Here is an 18,985-nt window from a genome sequence, read left to right on the forward strand (position 1 = left end):
ACCTGCTTAATTAACTAGGAGTGAAGGTCGAATTCAGTCTTTAACGTGGTGTTTATGGCTTTTCCCAATAAATTGTCCAAAAAACATACAAATAGCCAAAAACTAAGCAGAGAAATCAGGATGAAGTTCAACATCCACTGCTAAGCAAACCTTAGCTTTCTAAAAATGTCACTTTAACTTCAGCTTTCAGAACACCTGAAGCAAAATGAACAAAAATCTCCAGTTTTCACAAAGTCTCCAGCTTTCTCTTTAAGAAAGCATGACACTGAATGGTGGCTGCATTACAGGTTTCCAGTGAAGTTAAAAAGTCCAGTTCAGGAGCTGACCCATCTGGGACAGCATCACTGCGAGGATCTTTCAGGACACTCCATGTTCTGTCACTTTACTTGGAGCAGTCAGGTTTTAAACTTCAGCTTCTTGTTTTTCCTTCTGCTTTGAACTGTTACACTTCCCACCTGAAAGCTCAACGAACAGGACACAAAACGTTGCTGATATACAACTGCTGATACCAGAAAATGCCTGTTTCCAGGGCAGCCCAAGAAGAGTACTCAATATCATCCTAAAGAAGGAAAGAAGCTCATTTATTAGGCACTAATGACATGGAGGTCTGGCTTTGGGATTGCTCCTGAACGAGACTGCATGAAAACATTCATCTGGGGGAGAAAAAGGACAACACATGACAGCTATTTGTACTGTTTTCACAAACCTTTAACCGTGTCCTCAAAGTTTATCCTTTATTAACAAAAGGATACTTTTATCTCCAAAATTATCCAGGCAAACCAGCTCCAGCAGCAATACACCAACTGAATCACAAGGTTCAAAGATTTTCACTAACCTAAGGAGATTCCCACTGAAAGCATTCACTAGATACTGCAAACAGGGCAAGGAAAACGCCTCTATTTAATAAACAGTTCAAGACTTGACTAATTAACTCATCGTAAGAGGTGTTTACAACTACAAAACACCTAGACAGGTACCAATTAGAAGTGGCAAGTGCATTAGGAAATTGAATGCCAAGAATAAAAACCTGGAAGAGCTCCTTGTAAGCAAGGTCACTGTGGTGGTCTTCAGGAGATGCACAGCTCAAATTTCTGGACACCTCCACAGGTCTTGGGACAGTGCTGCGTGAACACTTCAGCGGGTATCCCATGCTCAGACAAAATGGCAGACAGGAATCTGGATGATTCAGCTCCGACTCAGACCTGTTCAAGTAAGCTCAGAGCAAACCAGAAGCATGGGACTGTCCCGTTTCGGTGAGCGTACAACCTGTGGCAAGCCTCAGACTTCTAAAACAGCAAAAAGCTGATTCCTCTCCTGGAGCTATTGATAATATTGATAAACTATCATATCTGCAGGTCATACCTCAGGTACAGGAGAAGCGAACTACTGCGTGCCTTACATTTAGCTGAATGACCCACATATTTCTGGACAATGAAACATCCCTCACCACCTCCTTCACAGCTTTGAACCTAAAACTTTCTGCCAGATTAACATGAAAGTAAACTGACAAGAAAAAAAAAAAGCAGAATCAAGCAACTGTTAGGGAAATGTTCTAACCAGACAAACGAAACTGAACCAAGAGGTCTTGTAAGCTAACAGACCACTCATTCACTTCATTTACTCCTAAAGACTCCATGGTAGGACCTCAATAATGTGAAATGGAAAGCCTACCCTTTTTTTTTTGGATAGTTGTGGGGTTGTAGAGGGAGTGCTAGGACAATTCATCGAGAAATAAAGGAATTGTGCATGTTAAAGACCACATCTCCACTGAGGAAGGGGATTTGAGAAAGCTATCTGGAAGGATGCTCATTGGTCAAGGAATCCTTGTTTTAAATCCATGAAACAACGTAAATTTGACAGGAAACATCATCTTCCTAATGCCTATCAAGCACGGTAACACCGTCCCCACTGCAGACGGAGAAACGTCGGGGTAAAATTCACCCGCACTAACACAAATGCCTGATACGAGATTACGTCCAAGCCAGTCCCCCACAGCTCCCACTGCAGTCAGTGGCAGCCATTTTAGTGAAGGTGGACATATGGCGCTACAGCAGCTCTGCACAAAGGCCATTTTAATCTTGCTACCAGCTGTGGCACAATGACAGCCAGGGAAGCTCTAACAGAAAAGGTTAAGACCACAAGACCTTAAGATTTTTACTACACCTTGCCCTGAATATATAGTGTGTGTATAGCAGAAATGGGCCCTGATCTTCACAGAGATACCAGTCACTAATCCTACGGAACTCATTTTTGCCACTTAATAGCTGCCCAAAGCACCTCTAGAAGTGCTAAATGAGAAAAACTCTTCTGTATTGGTATGGAAACATCTATATAGTTAAATAATCTGTGACAAATACAGAATGGCTTGGGTTGGAAGGGGCCCTAAAGCCCACCCAGCCTGGCCTTGGGCACTGCCAGGGCTGGGGCATCCCCAGCTCCTCTGGGCAGCCTGGGCCAGGGCCTCAGCGCCCTCAGAGGGAAGAATTTCTTCCCAACGCCTCCCCGAAGCCTCCCCCCTGCCAGGCTCCAGCCGGTGCCCCTCGTCCTGTCCCCCAGCCCTGACCAAGAGTCCCTCCCCAGCTTTCCTGCCCCCCCCTGCAGGCCCTGGCAGGCCGCTGGCAGCTCTCCCCGGGGCCTTCTCTTCCCCAGGCCCACCACCCCCAGCTCTCTCAGCCTGGCCCCACAGCAGAGCTGCTCCAGCCCCTGAGCATCCTCGCGGCCTCCTCCGGGCCCGCTCCAGCAGCTCCGTGTCCTTGTGCTGGGCCCAGAGCTGAACGCAGCGCTGCAGGGGGGGCCTCCCGAGAGCGGGGCCCAGGGGTAAATTCCTGTAAAGCACTATTGAAAGGCTTCTAATAAATTCTTCTTGAACAGCTGGATGAATTCGGTGCATTGGAGCCTTGCTTTTTACGTTACGCTATCACTTACATATATATATATATATATATGTATATATATATTTATATATAAAGCCAAACAAAAGCACTTCCCAGATCACTAGCCCAATTGTTCCAGTATCCGGAAGTTTCTTTGCATTTTGCAAGTCTCTCTCTTAGAAAGACTTTCTCTTTCTCACCTCTGAACTCCTTCCTGGTTATCCAGAGCCAACTTCTTGCCCACACCTCAATGCCATATGGTCATTGTTGGTGTCAACGCATCTCCATCCTCTGCCATCTGGAGAGGGGCTCTAGATCAATACACTTAACTCTGGATTAAAAAAAGCTGTTCTGTCTTCAACATCTTCTCTCTGAAGACTCAGATTCACTGCTGTGATGGGGTTACTACGAATTTCCCAAGCTCAGCCCACCTGTCTCTCCCTATGTTACTGCCATTGGAGAAAGCACAGAGAAGTTGTCATGTTTCTGCGAAGGCAGCTAAACATGCATCTTCAGCCTGAATTTCCTTCCCAAAAATATTCGATGATTTGAAATTTGATTCATCTCCTTTTCCTACAGATGATTCCTTCCTAATAAAACCCTACTCTGCACATCGCTAAAAGCACAGATTGAGGACATCTTTCACCCCTACATCTGTCGTTGTGCTTGAGCACTATTCTGCTCTTACCTTTTCTTCCCAACCCACCAAGTTTCACCTAGGTTCCTCCGAGCCCCAATTACCTGACACCATATTTCTGCACTGCCCAGGCACAGCTGGATCCCTTCCGAGCCAATCCTTTGATTTACAGTGCTAGCAGCACACGCAGAAAGTTTCATCAGCCCAACCGCAAGCTAGGCAAACATGGATACCAGCACTCCTCCTGCCAGAAGCTGTTTGTGTAAACAGGAAGCCTGACATAAAAATCTTGGTCCCTGTTGCAGTGTGCAGTCTGAACCGAGTCCACCTCAGACGTCTATCTTTCAATTTCCCCTCTACACAAGTATGCAGAGCACAGTCTCCATCTTTGCTCTCTGCTTCCACATTCCCAACCCCTGCCCTGTGTTAACTATTACTTGTTTAGTTTAATGAGCTCAAATCAGGTGAATCCAAATAAAATACTATTATGAGATACAACCAACCCCACTAAGTTAGAAAAAAATAGATAAAATCCCATATAGCATACTGCAACGGGGAGAGAAGATGGGCTGTCTTGCAGGAGAAATTCCTGCTTGATGGTATCACGGTACACAACACAGGAGACTTTGTATAGCTCCTGCAAGTATCATTAAGGTGGCAATAACCTCAGGCAGCACACAGCTGCATGAAGGAGGAGATAAAATGGGCGGCCACCTGAGTACACATTTCTGGAGTGAAACACGGGTTCTACTCTTTTCAACACTAAACGTTACCCTGATGCAAACTGAACCAGCACAGGTTTAGGATTAGGAATCCAGCTGCCATTTCCCTGTGCCACAAACTGAAAGGAGCACTTAAGAGAAATTATCACTGCCTTCCTAAATATGTTTGGCCCTTAAAAACCAACAACGAGTAATGCTAAGTCAGCCTTTCTAGGTTTTGGAATGATGAAGTTTCAGGAGACTATTAAAATCCTAGGGATTACTTACTAGTGACTTCCCTACCCTCCGTCCTCTACCTAATTTAAGTTTTGCCCAACATCTCCCCACCACCATTATCCACCTGGAAAACAGGTGAATACTTCCCCCGTTCCCTCCTTTTGTGACTATCTACCCTACGCTGCCCCAAAGAAGGCTCTGCCCCCTGAAACTGTACCCACTTTTGTCTTGCCTGAAGGACAGACGAAGAAAAGAAAATAAAGAAGTGAGCTCCCCATAGCTTCCTCCTCAGCGAGAAGGAAGGGGCTTGGGAAGGACTAAGACGTGAGCTTTACTCTTTCCACACGAGAGCAGCAGAACAGCTTCCACAACGGCTCTCTTCTCTCAAACTCGTGTTTCAGACAGACACGCAGGTGAGTATTTCTGCAGAACAAAGCTCAAAGATGATCTTAAAATAGTCCTGATTTAAGGTCGGCGCAGCCTGGCTCCCGAGGAGGCAACTTGTAGGAAAAACACCGAGCACAACTTGTGCGTTTTCGTTTAGCGCAGACCTCCACAAAGCCCAGCGCGGATCCCGACAGTGTTTGCTGATCCAAGCTGACAAGCGTGGATGCGGAGAATACCTGGGGACTGCTGCAAAAATAACCACGGACGTAAAAAAAATCCTCTGCACAACAATACACAGAGGTTGGCCTACATGATGCAACTCCACAGCAACGCAGGAGGAAAGGAGCTCGGCGCCAGAGCAGATCAGAGCACGTACACCTGTGTGTGTGTTACAAGAACTGCACAGGGCCCTGCTTTTCAGCACCAAAAAACCCCACTGAGACATTTCGTTTCTAGCAACAGAAGCCAAAGACGTGCAGAACTCCAGAGCAGCACGGCTTAGGCAGCTGCACGCTCCTGGCTCCTCAGACAGGCCCAATCCATGGCCATAAACACTTGGTATTAAGACTTCAAGAGGAGCGTATCCTGACAGCACGCTGTTTCTCCTTCACAGCTCTGCTCCTGAATCACGACAGCTTTCAAAGAATCCCAGAATCATTAGGGTTGGAAAAGCCCCCCAGGATCACCTGGCCCAACCACCCCCCTACCACCACTGTCACCCACCAAACCATGTCCCCAGGCACCACGTCCAACCTTGCCTTGAACACCCCCAGGGACGGGGACTCCACCACCTCCCTGGGCAACCCGTCCCAGTGCCTGACCGCTCTTGCTGAGAAGAAATGTCTCCTCATTTCCAACCTGAACCTCCCCTGGCACAACTTGAGGCCGTTCCCTCTGGTCCTATCAGTGGTTACCTGTGAGCAGAGGCCGACCCCCAGCTCCCCACCCCTTCCTTTCAGGCAGTTGCAGAGAGCAATAAGGTCTGCCCTGAGCCTCCTCTTCCCCAGCCCAAACCCCCCCAGGTCCCTCAGCCGCTCCTCACAGGACTTGTGTCCCAGGCCCTTCCCCAGCTTCGGAGCCCTTCTCTGGACACGCTCCAGGGCCTCGATGTCCTTCTGGTAGTGAGGGGCCCAAAGCTGAACCCAGCACTCGAGGTGCGGCCTCACCAGAGCAGAGCCCAGGGGGACGAGCACCTCCCTGGCCCTGCTGGCTGCACTACTCCTGACACGAGCCCGATGCCGTCGGCCTCCTTGGCCACCTGGGCACACTGCCGGCTCATATTCAGGCAACCAGCACCCCCAAATCCTTCTCTGCACAGCTTTCCAGCCGCTCTGCCCCCAGCCTGTAGCACTGCATGGGGTCATGACCGAAGTGCAGGACCCAGCACTGAGCCACGTAGAGGCCGTCAGCACGGACACCTGGCACTCCTGCTCCTCCTGCCCCACAGAGGGAGGACTTTGGGCAAAAACAGTCAATCTGGCAAAGGAAGGAACGTTAATCTTGCACAACTGTTGCCACCCTTTCAATGTGCAGGCCTCTAAAACCTTCCTAAGTGAGACACAGGCTTCTCTGTTGGGAGTTTAAGCCAGCTGATGAACTTTTTTTTCCCCCCCTTCAGCTGCATTTCACAAATACCTTGGAAATAGGCCATGGAGCTGCAGGGGTCTGCAGGCCTGAGGTTTAAAATTCAGCTGGTAGAATTAAAAAAAAATAGACTTCAAGAAATAGGGATTTGGTTACAAGTAGTCAGTGAAACAAGTGCTTGGGTATTATTTTTAATTCTGACGTTTTCTAGAAAGTTTACTCCAGACAAATTACAGGATTTAACGGGAAAAAAAAAAAAGCATTTATGTGAAAAGTTGGGTTTGGAGCAGGGAATTGTTTAGAACAGAATTATCTACGCTTTGGTTGCAATACAGTACCCTGAAATATTCTCCTCCTGCAGTACTTTTCAGAGGAACAACAATGATAAATTCATACGTAAGGGCTTGAAGGACGCATACTAGTTAAGTCCCTATCTAACTGTAACTTTTGCTCTCCGAGATGTAACTAAAAGACTTTTTCCCACTTCGGAAACTTCTATAACCAAGCACATAGGACGATTTGGAGCCTTCAGGCTGTCACACCTACAAAGCCAGCTTTAAGCACGCCACAAAGTTCTCCGAGAGCCTCAAAGAAATACTATCAAAGCCACAGGTCACATTTGTTTGCCATTAAGATGCACAAAAGAGCTGCCACCAAGCAGCACATGACTCCTGTTTGTCACCTTCCACTATGTGGCGGATGGTGGCTGTGAGGAATCACCTACCAAAAATCAAAGCAGCTTGGAGGAAAAAAAAAGCATAAAAGCCTAAAATACCGGACTCAAGAACCTGCAAGTGCTTGGGAAGCATCTAATCACCAAAAAATGTACAGAGCTGTTTTGAAACTCCTTAAACACTTCATGCAGGGCACTTTGTTCCCTCCTCCACTGTCCAAAAGGCAAAGCTGGATGGAAAGCCTTGTTCTTCCTGGGATCAAGCCTGCAGAAACACTGTGAGGTAGGGGTACACGGCTCCTCCACCTTTCAATACTCCTGGTTCCAACTGTGACACAACAGAAATAAAGGCGGCTTGATCTAACCTGAAATCCAGCAGGCAACGCCAGCTCTCGAGTCCCAGCTCATTCTTACCTGTGCAAGTCTTGCACTAGCCACCAGGACCATTGGAAATATTATCCTCACAATCCTGGAGGGAAGTGTTCCTCTACAAGTCCGGAACTTCTGTGGGAAACGCTGCAGTAATTAGCACAAAGCTCCCCTTGAGTTTATTCTATATTCTGCACTTTGATGACTCGGTGAAAAATCCAGCTCTATTTCACAGAAGAAAAAAACCCTTTGCGTAATTTTAAGCAAAACTGTGGAATTTCTTAGGCCAAGACTGGACTAACAGCAAATTACTTGCTTCAGCAGCCCACAAAGCCTGCAGATATAGCTAAACAGATGCAACCTATCAGCCTCTTGCACTCCTGCTCAGAGAAATGGGAAAATTTTTAACAGCAGACCAGCAAACGATTACAATATTGTGATACTTCCACTGAGAAAAAGCTTGTTTCAAGTCTGCTATGACACTATAGCATCCAAATAAAGGGGTAAGTTTTATGGCACACAACCTTATGATCTGCCTACTGTTTATGCAGACTCGGGAGAAAAAAAAAATTATCCCCTTCTCCAAGGGCCATCGAGGTTTAAAGGCAGCTAAAAATAAAGAAGTGGAAAAAGGACTATGGTCACCACGTTAATTGCATGGTGGTGGATAAAAGGCACTCAAATGACTGCTTAGCAAAGAGGCAAGAGATAACTCAAAAAAAATGAGAAAGTTGGAAGAACAGAAAGGATGGGAACACGATTATGAATCAAATACATAAAGGATAGACATGAAGGGGCAGCTTGGAAAGCTGAGAAGGCGTTACAGGAGCTTGAAATGGTGGCTGGGGCTGGAAACAGGGCTGAAAAGAGCCCCAGCCTGAGGGGCCTTGTTTGTAAGGCCTTTTTGGCAATTCCTTCCATTTTTGTAGTTCTTTGAATTCTGGTTTTTGGGTAGGCCTGCGTGGAGCCAGGAGTTGGATTCGATGATCCTTGCGGGTCTCTTCCAACTCGGGATATTCTATGACAAGGCATTCGGAGGTCAGGAGGAGAGGCAAAACATCTCAGTGCTTCCTTGAGATGACACGCCAAAGCCAAACTTTCCACGGCCATTTTAATTGGAGCCTCCTCCTGCTGCGTTCACCTGCTACGCTGAGAGCTGCTCCTGGCTTTACCCAAGCAAGCAGAAGCTCAGCTTTAGTAAAGCCACTGCAGCTTTTCCGGAGCCATGAAGTGATTTTCAGCCATTTTGAGAGCGCCAAGGACACACAACGCTCGAAAACTGCTTCAAGAACAAATGCATCAGTCTGAAACCAGAGGAAAAAAAAAAAAATCATCTAATACAGACAACATAAATACAAGGCCGTGAACATGTAGCAGGAGGACGCGCCTGTTCCTGTCTAGGAAAGTCAAGAAGAGGTCAGAACTTCCTTTGAACGAGAAGATAATGCAGCACAGTGCTTCACTGCCAATTAGTTCTGTTACCCGTGGAAGTTAAGCCCTGTTCCTCTGCCTCCACAATAGCGACTGCATCCATCAGGAAACATTACCTGCAGATTCGGTTGCTTTTCCCAAAGAAAGCGTTCTCCACTTACCTGCGTTTCTAATCGAACGCCCTCTTTCCTGCTCCTGAGCTCACGCTGCTCTCCCCAAAATTTATCGATCTGCGTGCACACCACGCTTCTGCTCGCAGCACTTACAATAAATTTTTTTCCTCTCCATTTCCTCCGCCGCTCGCTGGATGATTCAATCGCCCATCCAGCTCAGATTCCCTCTGCTAAGCCTCCCTTCTGTCAAGACGGAGAAAATATCTCCCCGTCCTGACAGGTGGGCTTCTCGCAGCCATTGCTGCGCTGGCAGAAGAGGGCAGAGGCAGTACTGAGTATTTTCTCCTCCCGGAGAAGCCAGTGTCTTCGTTAAAACAAAGGAAGCTCCCAGCCCTACAAGCTGCAAGGACATTTCTGCAGTGAAATTAATGCAACGTTGCCTGCCCGTTTCTCTGCAGACAGCTTCAGAGCCTCTGCAGGGCCCAACTCTCCCCCCACCAGCAGGAATTCGCTCCCTAACCCCAGCAGCAGCTACTCAGACCCCTTGGCAGGGATAAAGGAACCCAGTTCTCCCAGGAACGCCGTCAATCCTGCATCAGCCCCTGCTTGGAGCTCCGCCAGCAAGACTACACCCTCCGAGGGCCCCTCTCCTTTTAGCTGCACATCCAGTCTAGATTTAATTTCCCTTCCCTTTGTGTTGCCCGCATCACGAACATTAAGAAAATGAATTGGCCGTAACTCAAACCTAGACAGAGGCAGGCACAGGAAGCATAACAGGAAGCATTTAGAGAAATGGAATAAACCGGCCCCTGCATTAATTACAGGGCCGGTGGAGCAGGGGGGTTGTGCTGCAGCAATAGCTGACGGCTCTCCTAGAAGCAAATCATTAAAAAACATCGCTTAGCAGGGTGAGCAGTGCCCATTTATACGGTCACAAACATTACTAGCGCAAAGGTTTAAGGAAATTCAAGACCTAAGTGAGACCAAGTGAAAGTGAAGAACATTTTCTCAGCAGCAGATTTACCCGCGCCTCCCCTGACACAGCTGATTTCTTCCAGACTCTTTCAGTTCTGGGCAAATATGCTTCAGACTTCAACCGAAGCCTTAATCCTGCGCGTTGATGACTCCTACACACGTCTGGATGAGAACGCTACGAGCCCACCAGTCTCAGAAGAGCTGAGTGGCATCTCCAGGGATACTGGCATCTCCGGAAACTCCCACGAGTATGCCCCAATGCCAGGCACTGAAGCGAAAGCAAGGAACTCCAGCAAGGAGCCAGGGCCACGCAGGATCCGCCCGCAGTCACCCGCTGTGGTGGCACTGCCAGCTCCGGTCTTGGTGATGGGACCAAAGAAGCTCGGACGTGGCCAAAAACGGCTCATTTTAACCGGTTCTCATCATCACCAAGTCTTAAGGATTTGGGGTTTGGCTCTGTAAAAAAAAAACTACAATAAAACTCAAACCTCTGGCCAGTACCTAGGGCGTTCCTCAGCTTCCCTCGTGTGCACTGAACCAGACGGCGTCCCCCGCGCGCGCCAGAAGCCCGAGGAGCCTTTTCAAAGCGTGCAGGGGAGTGGGAAACCACGCACCGGCCCTCGGGCAGCTCTGACTCACCGCAGCGTAACAGGAGGCCAGCAGAAAGGGCTGGCTGGGAACAAAAAGAAAGTTACACCCTGGTTCGGAAGTCAAATTAAGCAAACGCTACTGCTGAGCTTCGCAGATGAACCAGGATTTCCTTCCTCACCTGAGGACCAGACTCTGCCAAAAAAAGCCAACAGGAGGCAGCCCCAGGGCAGCCAGAAGCTGTGTGAACCAGTATCTTGTTCACACAGGTGAAAAACACTCATTTCAGTTCAGCTGGATACAATATTTGCTTCCCAGATTAGCATTTTTTTTACTTTGTGACGCACTAAGCTGCATCTGGGTAAGAAGAATTTGAATGAAATGCACCAAAAACCTGCCCCAGTTAACATTACTTGAATATCCTAACACAAATTCAGCCTATCCAGCTTCAAACAGGAAAGAAAATGCCTGATGTACACTAACTGATTTGATCATTTGCTGGCCTTGGGCCCTTCGATATTTTCGAATCCAGCAGAGTTTGTTCTGTGCCGAGAAGAGAACCCATTTAGCTTTTCAACTCTTCGTAAGCTCAGCAAATACATCAAGAAATCAGAGCTGAAAAATCCCACTTTCCCTTCCAGTCCGTGTTTCGGCTGTCAGTCATCCGATGAGACTTTTTTTGTCAGACCTGCATAAATAATTTACACTAATGCGTCAAACTCGTAATTATGATCATATCCATTCATTTCCAGATAACATCTGTATTTTGTTCTGCCCTGTCCCGTAGGGGAAGAGATGAACGAGCTCCTACACCCTTTCAGAAACATGCCTCTGTCACAAGGAACCTTTTCCTGCAGCTTGCAGGACTCAAATGATGAGTTTCAGACGTTGTCGTGAAAAAAAGCCTTATAGCGTTCACGTCAAGACAGCAGAATTTGATTTCTGAGCCATGTTTCACACCATTGAGAGGCATTTTGCTTGTTCTGGCGGGTAGTTTTTGGTTGGTTTTAATCAGCAGATGCCTTTATACACCTGAACTGAATTCCGCGTGGTCAACGGGGAGGTACACATTTCAAAAAGGGACTGCACAAAGCAGATTTTTACGGAATGGTGAAGCCTCCAAAAATGACCGAGAACTGCAGGCACTGAGGATTTCCAAACGCTAAGCGATCTGCTAGCGGTGACGTTCCTCACCCTGCCTTCCTCCCTTAGCCTCACATCTTCAGCGAAAGGCTCGGCCATCAGCCTCGCAGAAGCTGGACTGCGTGCCAAGAGGCGCCAAATGAAGAGCTGCAGATAAAACCCCGTTATTTTACGCCACGGGATCAGAAGACCCTATTCTTCTAAGTTCACAAATTATTTCTTGGACACAGAAAAAACCCCTGAAGTGCAGAGAGGTGCAGCTCTTTTTCCTTTGAAGAAAGGATCTAGCTTCTTCAGGTCGCTCTCCTTCCTTCCACAAACAGGCAGGAATCAAAAGGCACCAGGAGAAAAGGCACCACGAAGAACTCCAGCCTCCTTCTCCAGGCCCGACACGCTTCTTGGAGCGGTTATTTCACAGGTGGAGAAGAGGAGGACGAAATTCAGGAGAACCCAAGAAAACGAAGCCCGGTGACTTGTGACAAACGCGTCCAGCCCGAACACAAAGCCAAGCACACGGAGACACGGCCGCGAGAAAATCAAGACGCTGGGAAGTTAACGGGTGGCAAAGGGACAAGTTGACGGCTGCCAGGAGCTTGCGAGGCAGAGAACTCCTCACAAACGAGCTGCAAGTTGCCCAGGGCCGCCGGTCTTAGGGGCAGCGCTCAGCGCTGGGCCAGCCTCACACCCAACCCACCTGCAGTTCTCCAATTATCTAGTTAATTATCGGGCTCGGCGCTGCCCGTACCGACACCGTTACATAACGCTGTGGTTCAGCGGCGGTTTCCGAACTGTTACATCCTACCTGTTCTTATATCGTACTCATCAGCATTTTCGGTGTCAACATCTCGGTTCCCGACAAAAATGGCTGGTTGGTTCTGTTTTTATTTATTTGGGATCTTACGCAAGGCAGTACGAGACGACGGGGGCTTCTTTTGCTTTCTGTACGTGTCGATGCCCTTCAGACTCGCTCGCCAATAAAAGCTGCATCAGAAAGCCACGTGAGGAGAGAATATTGCTATTACAGCGCCCCAGCGGCCAGTTCTGCCCCCTCCGTCAAAAATTGAGGGAAGGAGAGGCGTTCATTGGCAAAATAAAATTAAATACGTCGTATTTGAGTGTAAACTGTATTTATGGTGAGCTACCCCAGCACAGGTGATGTGTGCACTCACTGCTGTGGCCCAGGAATCAGAATTCCTTAAGCTTGAGGCATTAGGGCTGATGAAAGTCACCTGATAAAACAAGATCAAAGGCAGTAAGAAGCGCACGATTTTTATTTTATTTTATTTTTAAACACAATAGCTCTATCTAATTCCCCCCAGCACCGAGCTCTCTGCCTTTTCAGCAAAGATTAGCATATTTAAAACCACTGAGCTCTGTAAGCTGCAATCATTGAGAAAAAGTAATTCAATTAAGGCAAGCGCTGGCGGAGCTGCCTTCCTGCTCGCTGCCCAGCGCCGTACCCTTGTACTACTACAAGTTTATAAAAATTAAAAAAAAAAGAGGAGGCAGAAATTTCTTTCTTTCTCCTCGAGCTGGATGCGGATTACGTTGCGGGCTCGCGATGAATCCTCGCTGCATGCGGCAAGAGCCCAGGCTTCGCTGGCCGGCGCGGGGGCCGCGGAGCTGAGGCGATGACTTGCAGGAAATCCCGGGGGAGCGGCGAGCGACCTGCCTCCCTGCAGCGGGGCGGCAGCTTCCTCAAGGAGCTGGCGCGATAAAAGGCACGAGAGGCAGACAATAAAAAAAAAAAAAAAAAAAGCGACGGGCGCGGGAGAGGGAAAGGCTTGGGAGGGATTCGGGCAGCGAGGGGAGAAAGGTTTCTTAAAAAAAAAAAAAAAAACAAAAAAGAAAAAAGAACATCATCATCTTGGCACGGGGGAGAGGATCCGCACCTAGCGGTGAGCTGCATAACGAGGAGGAATCACCGCAGTCCGCGCGAGCGGCGCGGAGCTCCCGCAATATGGCTGAGGAGAGCGGCAGGAGGCACGGGCTGCAGCCACCCAGCAGGCTCCGATTCCAGTCGCATCACCCAGCAACGCTTCCAGACCCTACACGGCGAGACCCTGCCTCTGCCGCACCGCCACAGAACCGTCTAGGTCGGAAGAGACGCGGCAGGGCTGGAACGCCCGCGCAGCGCCGAGCTCGGGTTAAGGATTTCTTAACCGTACCGCAGACGGTTACCGGAGCGGCCCCGGCGGCATCGCAGCCCTTCGGAAGGTTTTCCTTTGCCACCGCCGGGTCCCCGAATGCAAACGAAGCAGAAGCACCCAGCACCCCTCCGAGCGGCAGGAGGAGAGCTTGAATTACGGCCTTCCAGCAGGGCAGGCAACCTTTGGGCTGCGCAGGGAGGGAACGCAGCAGCCCGCTGCAACAGTTGTACAAAGAGACGTGCGGGTTCATAAAACCGCTGTTATTTTAAAAAACAATCTACATTTTCCTTTCGCCTTCAAAATGGCAAGCGATGAGGGGGGTGCACGGAAGCAAAACCTGCTCAAAATCCCTTGGCAGAACGAGAGGCGCTCCTGAATTACCTCCATGACACAGAGGAGCATTATTAGGACATTTATTCTTCCAGGAACCACACGTTAAGGGGAGCGAGTCACGCTTTGGACACCAGGAAGAAAAAAAAAAAAAAAAAAAACACAGCATTACATCACGCCAGCGCCACCCGAAGAGATTCGGCCCCGAAATAAAAAAGGCATTTTTTCCCTCCTCATGCCAGAACCATCCGAGAACGGCGTCGGGGCAGGGAGCACGGCCGGGCTGCGGCACCTGGGGGCTGCGTGGCCGCGCCGCTGTGGTACCGTCAGCGCCCAGGAGCCCAGACAAAGGCAGGTCTCAATCCCGCACCGCAGCTGCCAGCAGGGCCACGTTAAAGCCAGCTCGAAGGCATTTGCAAGCCGGTCACAGCAGCAGCGCTCCGGGTATTTCATGAGCAGTATTTTCTTACGCTACACCCGTAAAACCCCATCTCTCTCCCCCCTCAAGTCTCTCCAGATTTGAGGCTATCAACGGGAATTATTCACGAGCTCCCGGTATAAACACAGACGATTAGCTGGGAGGGGAAAAAAAAAAAAAAAAAAAACCACGGCTAGGCTGGAGGAAGGAGCTATCTGAAGATGCGCCTGCTGGAACAGATAGCCGAGAAATTCACGTGCAATCCAAGAGCTGCTGAGATTTAAGATGCACCAAACCCCGACTGAAGCTCAGAAATACAGGAAAACACAGCATTTTGCAAACGCACGGCTGATTTTTAATTCAGATTAACAAACCACTCGGAGGGGAAACAAAAATAAAGCCAAGAGCATCCCCTACACATGCCCCTCTTCCCAAATCCTCAGAAAATGGCTGGCCAAGCAGCACCGAGCCGAGCCGGCGACTCCCCCAAAAAGAAATCGCCGAGTTGAACTTGTGCTCCCTAAATTGCTAACGGGAAGGGGAAAAAATAAGAGGGTGGAAGGAGCAGGCTAAAGGGAACTGATGGTGTACGTGAAAAATAAAATATTTGGGTTTAGGAGCAGCTTTATGGCCGGGCTCGCCTCCATAGGGGCGAGGAAACGCCGGGCTGCGAGGCACTGGGGGAGAAAAGCCGAGGTGTTTCGTCATCTGCTGCCACACAGGGACCAAAGGTGGCTGGGGGGGGGCCGGCACCCCACCCTGACAGCCGCAGATTTTTTGTTCCCGTGCCAAAAATCAGCAGGGATGGCCCCGAGCCCCCCCCCCCCCCCCCCGAAGGGCACCCCAAAAACTCACCGCTGCCCTGGGGACGTCGCCGGGGGGGGGCTCTCCCGAGAAAGGAGCGCATTTATTTATTTCTTAAATCAGAAGGCCGGGAAGAAAAGAACCCCATTGGCTCGAATTTCAGGGATTTTTTTTTTTTTTTTTGAATTTGAAGGATTTTAAGGGCTGATGAATCAGCAGCCGGGCCCCGCTCCCCTGAAAGGGAGCTGATGGGGGGTGGGGGGAGGTGGGGAGGACCCATTACAGGACCCCCCCCCCCCCAAAAAAAAAAAATAAATAAATAAATAAATATAAAAGATACCCCCCCCTAAACGCTTACACTTTAATTTATTTCAAAATTTACCCAATCCCCCCGGAGGCAGCCCCCCTCAAATACCCCCTCGGGGGGGGGGGGGCACCCCCGTCAAACCCCCCCCCCCCCAACGCCCCCCCCCCAGGGGCAGTCCCCACACAGATCTGCCCCGAACCCCCCTCAGATCCCCCCAAACCCCGCTCCTCACCGCTCTGCTCGCCCAGGAAGACCAGCTTGAATTTCCGCAGCGGGTTCCCGAAGTCGCCGCCCGCCGACATGGTGCCGCTGGTGCCGCCGCCGGCAGCCTCCCCCCCCCAGCGAGCTCTCTGCTTCCCCGGCTATATTATTGTTATTTTTTTATTTTTTTTTTTTCCCCCCCCTTTTTTTCCCCCTCCCGGGAAGAGGCTCGGGGAGCTGCCGGAGCTTGAGGCGCCGCCGCCGCTCCCCTCAGGGCCGCGCTCCCGCCCCCACCTCACGCAGCCGCCGCCGCCGCGGGGCTCCGCCCGTCACCGCCCCCCTCCTCCTCCTCCTCTGCGCATGCGCGCCGCGGCCCCCGCCCTTCGGCGCCCCGCCCTTCGGCGCCCGGCCGCGGAGCCAATCAGGGGGCGGGGGGGGGCGGGGCTTCAATGGGGGTGGGGGGGGTGTTCACTCTGGAGCCTAACGATGGCGGGGAGAGGTGGTCCTGGGTGCTGGGGGTGTTCGCTCTGGAGCCTAACGAGGGATGGAAGTGGTGGTCCTCAATACTGGGGGTGTTCACTCCAGAGCCTAACGGCGGTGAGGGTCCTGGGTACTGGGGGGTGTTCACTCTGGAGCCTAACGATGGCGGGGTCCTGGGTACTGGGGGTGTTCACTCTGGAGCCTCATGATGGCGGGGGTCCTGGATACTGGGGGGTGTTCACTCCGGAGCCTCATGATGGCGGGAGTCCTGGATGTTGGGGGGTGTTCGCTCTGGAGCCTAACGATGGCGGGGAGAGGTGGTCCTGGGTGCTGGGGGTGTTCGCTCTGGAGCCTAACGAGGGATGGAAGTGGTGGTCCTCAATACTGGGGGTGTTCACTCTGGAGCCTAACGATGGCGGGGAGAGGTGGTCCTGGGTACTGGGGGTGTTCACTCTGGAGCCTAGCGATGGCGGGGAGAGGTGGTCCTGGGTGCTGGGGGTGTTCACTCTGGAGCCTAACAATGGCGGGGAGAGGTGGTCCTGGGTGCTGGGGGTGTTCACTCTGGAGCCTAACGATGGCGGGGTCCTGGGTACTGGGGGGTGTTCGCTCTGGAGCCTAACGATGGCGGGGGTCCTGGATACTGGGGGCTGTTCACTCTGGAGCCTAACGATGGCGGGGAGAGGTGGTCCTGGGTACTGGGGGTGTTCGCTCTGGAGCCTAACGATGGCGGGGTCCTGGGTGCTGGGGGTGTTCACTCTGGAGCCTAACGATGGCGGGGTCCTGGGTACTGGGGGTGTTCGCTCTGGAGCCTAACGATGGCGGGGGTCCTGGATACTGGGGGCTGTTCACTCTGGAGCCTAACGATGGCGGGGAGAGGTGGTCCTGGGTACTGGGGGTGTTCGCTCTGGAGCCTAACGATGGCGGGGTCCTGGGTACTGGGGGTGTTCACTCTGGAGCCTAACGATGGCGGGGAGGGGTGGTCCTGGGTGCTGGGGGTGTTCGCTCTGGAGCCTACTGACGGCTGGAAGCAGCGTGGAGGCGGACGGAAAGCGCTCCCCATACTCTCCTCCAAGCGCTCCTCTTCCTCCGCCTCCCTCCCCGAGTGGAAACATCAAATCCTCCCCCCCCCTCCGGCTGCGATGCTGCGAGCAGACGCCGAAACCTCACGCCTCTATTTCTGCTTCTCGCTCCCGTCAAAATCCGCGGCGGTTTCTCGGGCGCCTGAGCCGGTGCCTGGGCCCCGAGCGACGCCGCGGCCCCGGCGCGTGCGGAAATTCAGGAAGCTCTTGGTGGCCTTCGGCACTTCCAGGTCCCGAGGAAACAAACACGGCCCAAAACGTCTCCAGAGGCTCCTCCAGGAAGCTGCCACCCCCGGCTGGTTTCATCAAAATGTCTTCGTTTGTAGGAAAAGAGGGAAATCTGGGCCTTTTTTTTTTTTCCTTTTCGTTTTTCCTTTTTCCTTTTCTTTTTTTTATGAACCGTATCCAGTTAACCTAGGGCAAGCCCTCCTTTAGCTGTCTTTTGCCCGTTTCTCCCCATTTTGGCTGCCTTGCCCTCAAGGTTCAGCAGCAGAGGAGGCTCCCAGCTGCCTCAGGCTGTTCCGGATTTGGACGTGGTCCACGTAGCCGAAGGGGGCACAAAGGCCCAGCGATTATTTATTTACCTGCGGGTAGCTCGTCCTGGCCGTCAATGTCCTTTGGGGTCTCCTGGCACGTCCTCTGGATGCGAACGCAGACGCTCGTTGAACCTTCCTGCTCTGGGGACCTGGGGTTTTGCCACAAATCCCAGCCCGAGCAGCACCCGCAGCCCAGGTGCGGAATTAGAGGGCGTTCTGAAAAAAAAAAACTGGTTTGTCCTTTCCATTTCTGGTTATTTAATCTGTATTCCCTTAACGCGATTAACCGCTTCCGAGCTGTTTTTTCTTCTCCAGGCCTTGAACTGCCAGGGAACTGAAAGCGAAAACGCGCCTTTAATAAGGTGGTTAAATTCAGGTAGGCTTTAATAGGCAGGAGTTCGCATTGTGCTCTGCACTCAGCATCTGGGAGCGCTTCTTGGGCAGCGCTGCGGCGCCGGTCGTTACGTCTGCTCTCTGACATGGTGAGGAAAGGACATTTAGACTGGCAGAGACCGGACTTAAATCATTTCAACGTCTTTTTAAATCCGTGTATTGTCCTTGTTTACGTGCCTGGATGGATGCCGGGATCTTTCCCTCTGATCCCGGGGAAAGGCTCTCCACCAGGGATGAGTCTTGACTGCTGCTAACAATTATTTTGATCGCTGCTCTGTCCAAAAGCCCTGCTCGGGCTCCGCATCTCTTTAGGACCGGCAAAGTAAACACTTTGTACTGCCTGCCCGAGCGGTTTCGGCCTGAGGGACTGGCAGGGGACCGAGATGAGGATTCGGAGATCCAGCAGTTCAGGGACCTGCTCCGTTCATTGAAGCCACGGGAGATCATCCCCTGACTCCTGCAGGCCCTACAGGTGGCCCTAAGAAGCCCTGCAGAAGACAGGAGAGAGGGAGATGTGCACCTCAGAGGGGGATTTCTTCCGAGGTGTATTTAAATGCTTTTTGGTCTTGTAACCAG

The 18,985-nt window shown here is 51.0% G+C and overlaps 1 protein-coding gene across 2 annotated transcripts in view; it reads right to left on the bottom strand.

The window, feature by feature from the left end:
- RAB6A (RAB6A, member RAS oncogene family) overlaps positions 1–16,257 on the bottom strand; it is a 56,679-nt gene extending 40,422 nt beyond the window's left edge. The window contains exon 1 of one of the 2 annotated variants that reach the window (XM_035570374.2): positions 15,953–16,257. In XM_035570374.2, coding sequence (XP_035426267.1) covers positions 15,953–16,022 — 70 coding nt within the window. In that variant the 5' untranslated portion in view covers positions 16,023–16,257. The remainder of the gene's footprint in view (positions 1–15,952) is intronic. The other variant, XM_035570375.2, reaches the window with a different exon arrangement.
- Positions 16,258–18,985: the final 2,728 nt, after the last annotated feature.

The sequence above is a fragment of the Cygnus atratus genome, chromosome 1, assembly GCF_013377495.2.
Source record: "Cygnus atratus isolate AKBS03 ecotype Queensland, Australia chromosome 1, CAtr_DNAZoo_HiC_assembly, whole genome shotgun sequence".
Lineage (NCBI taxonomy): Eukaryota > Metazoa > Chordata > Aves > Anseriformes > Anatidae > Cygnus > Cygnus atratus.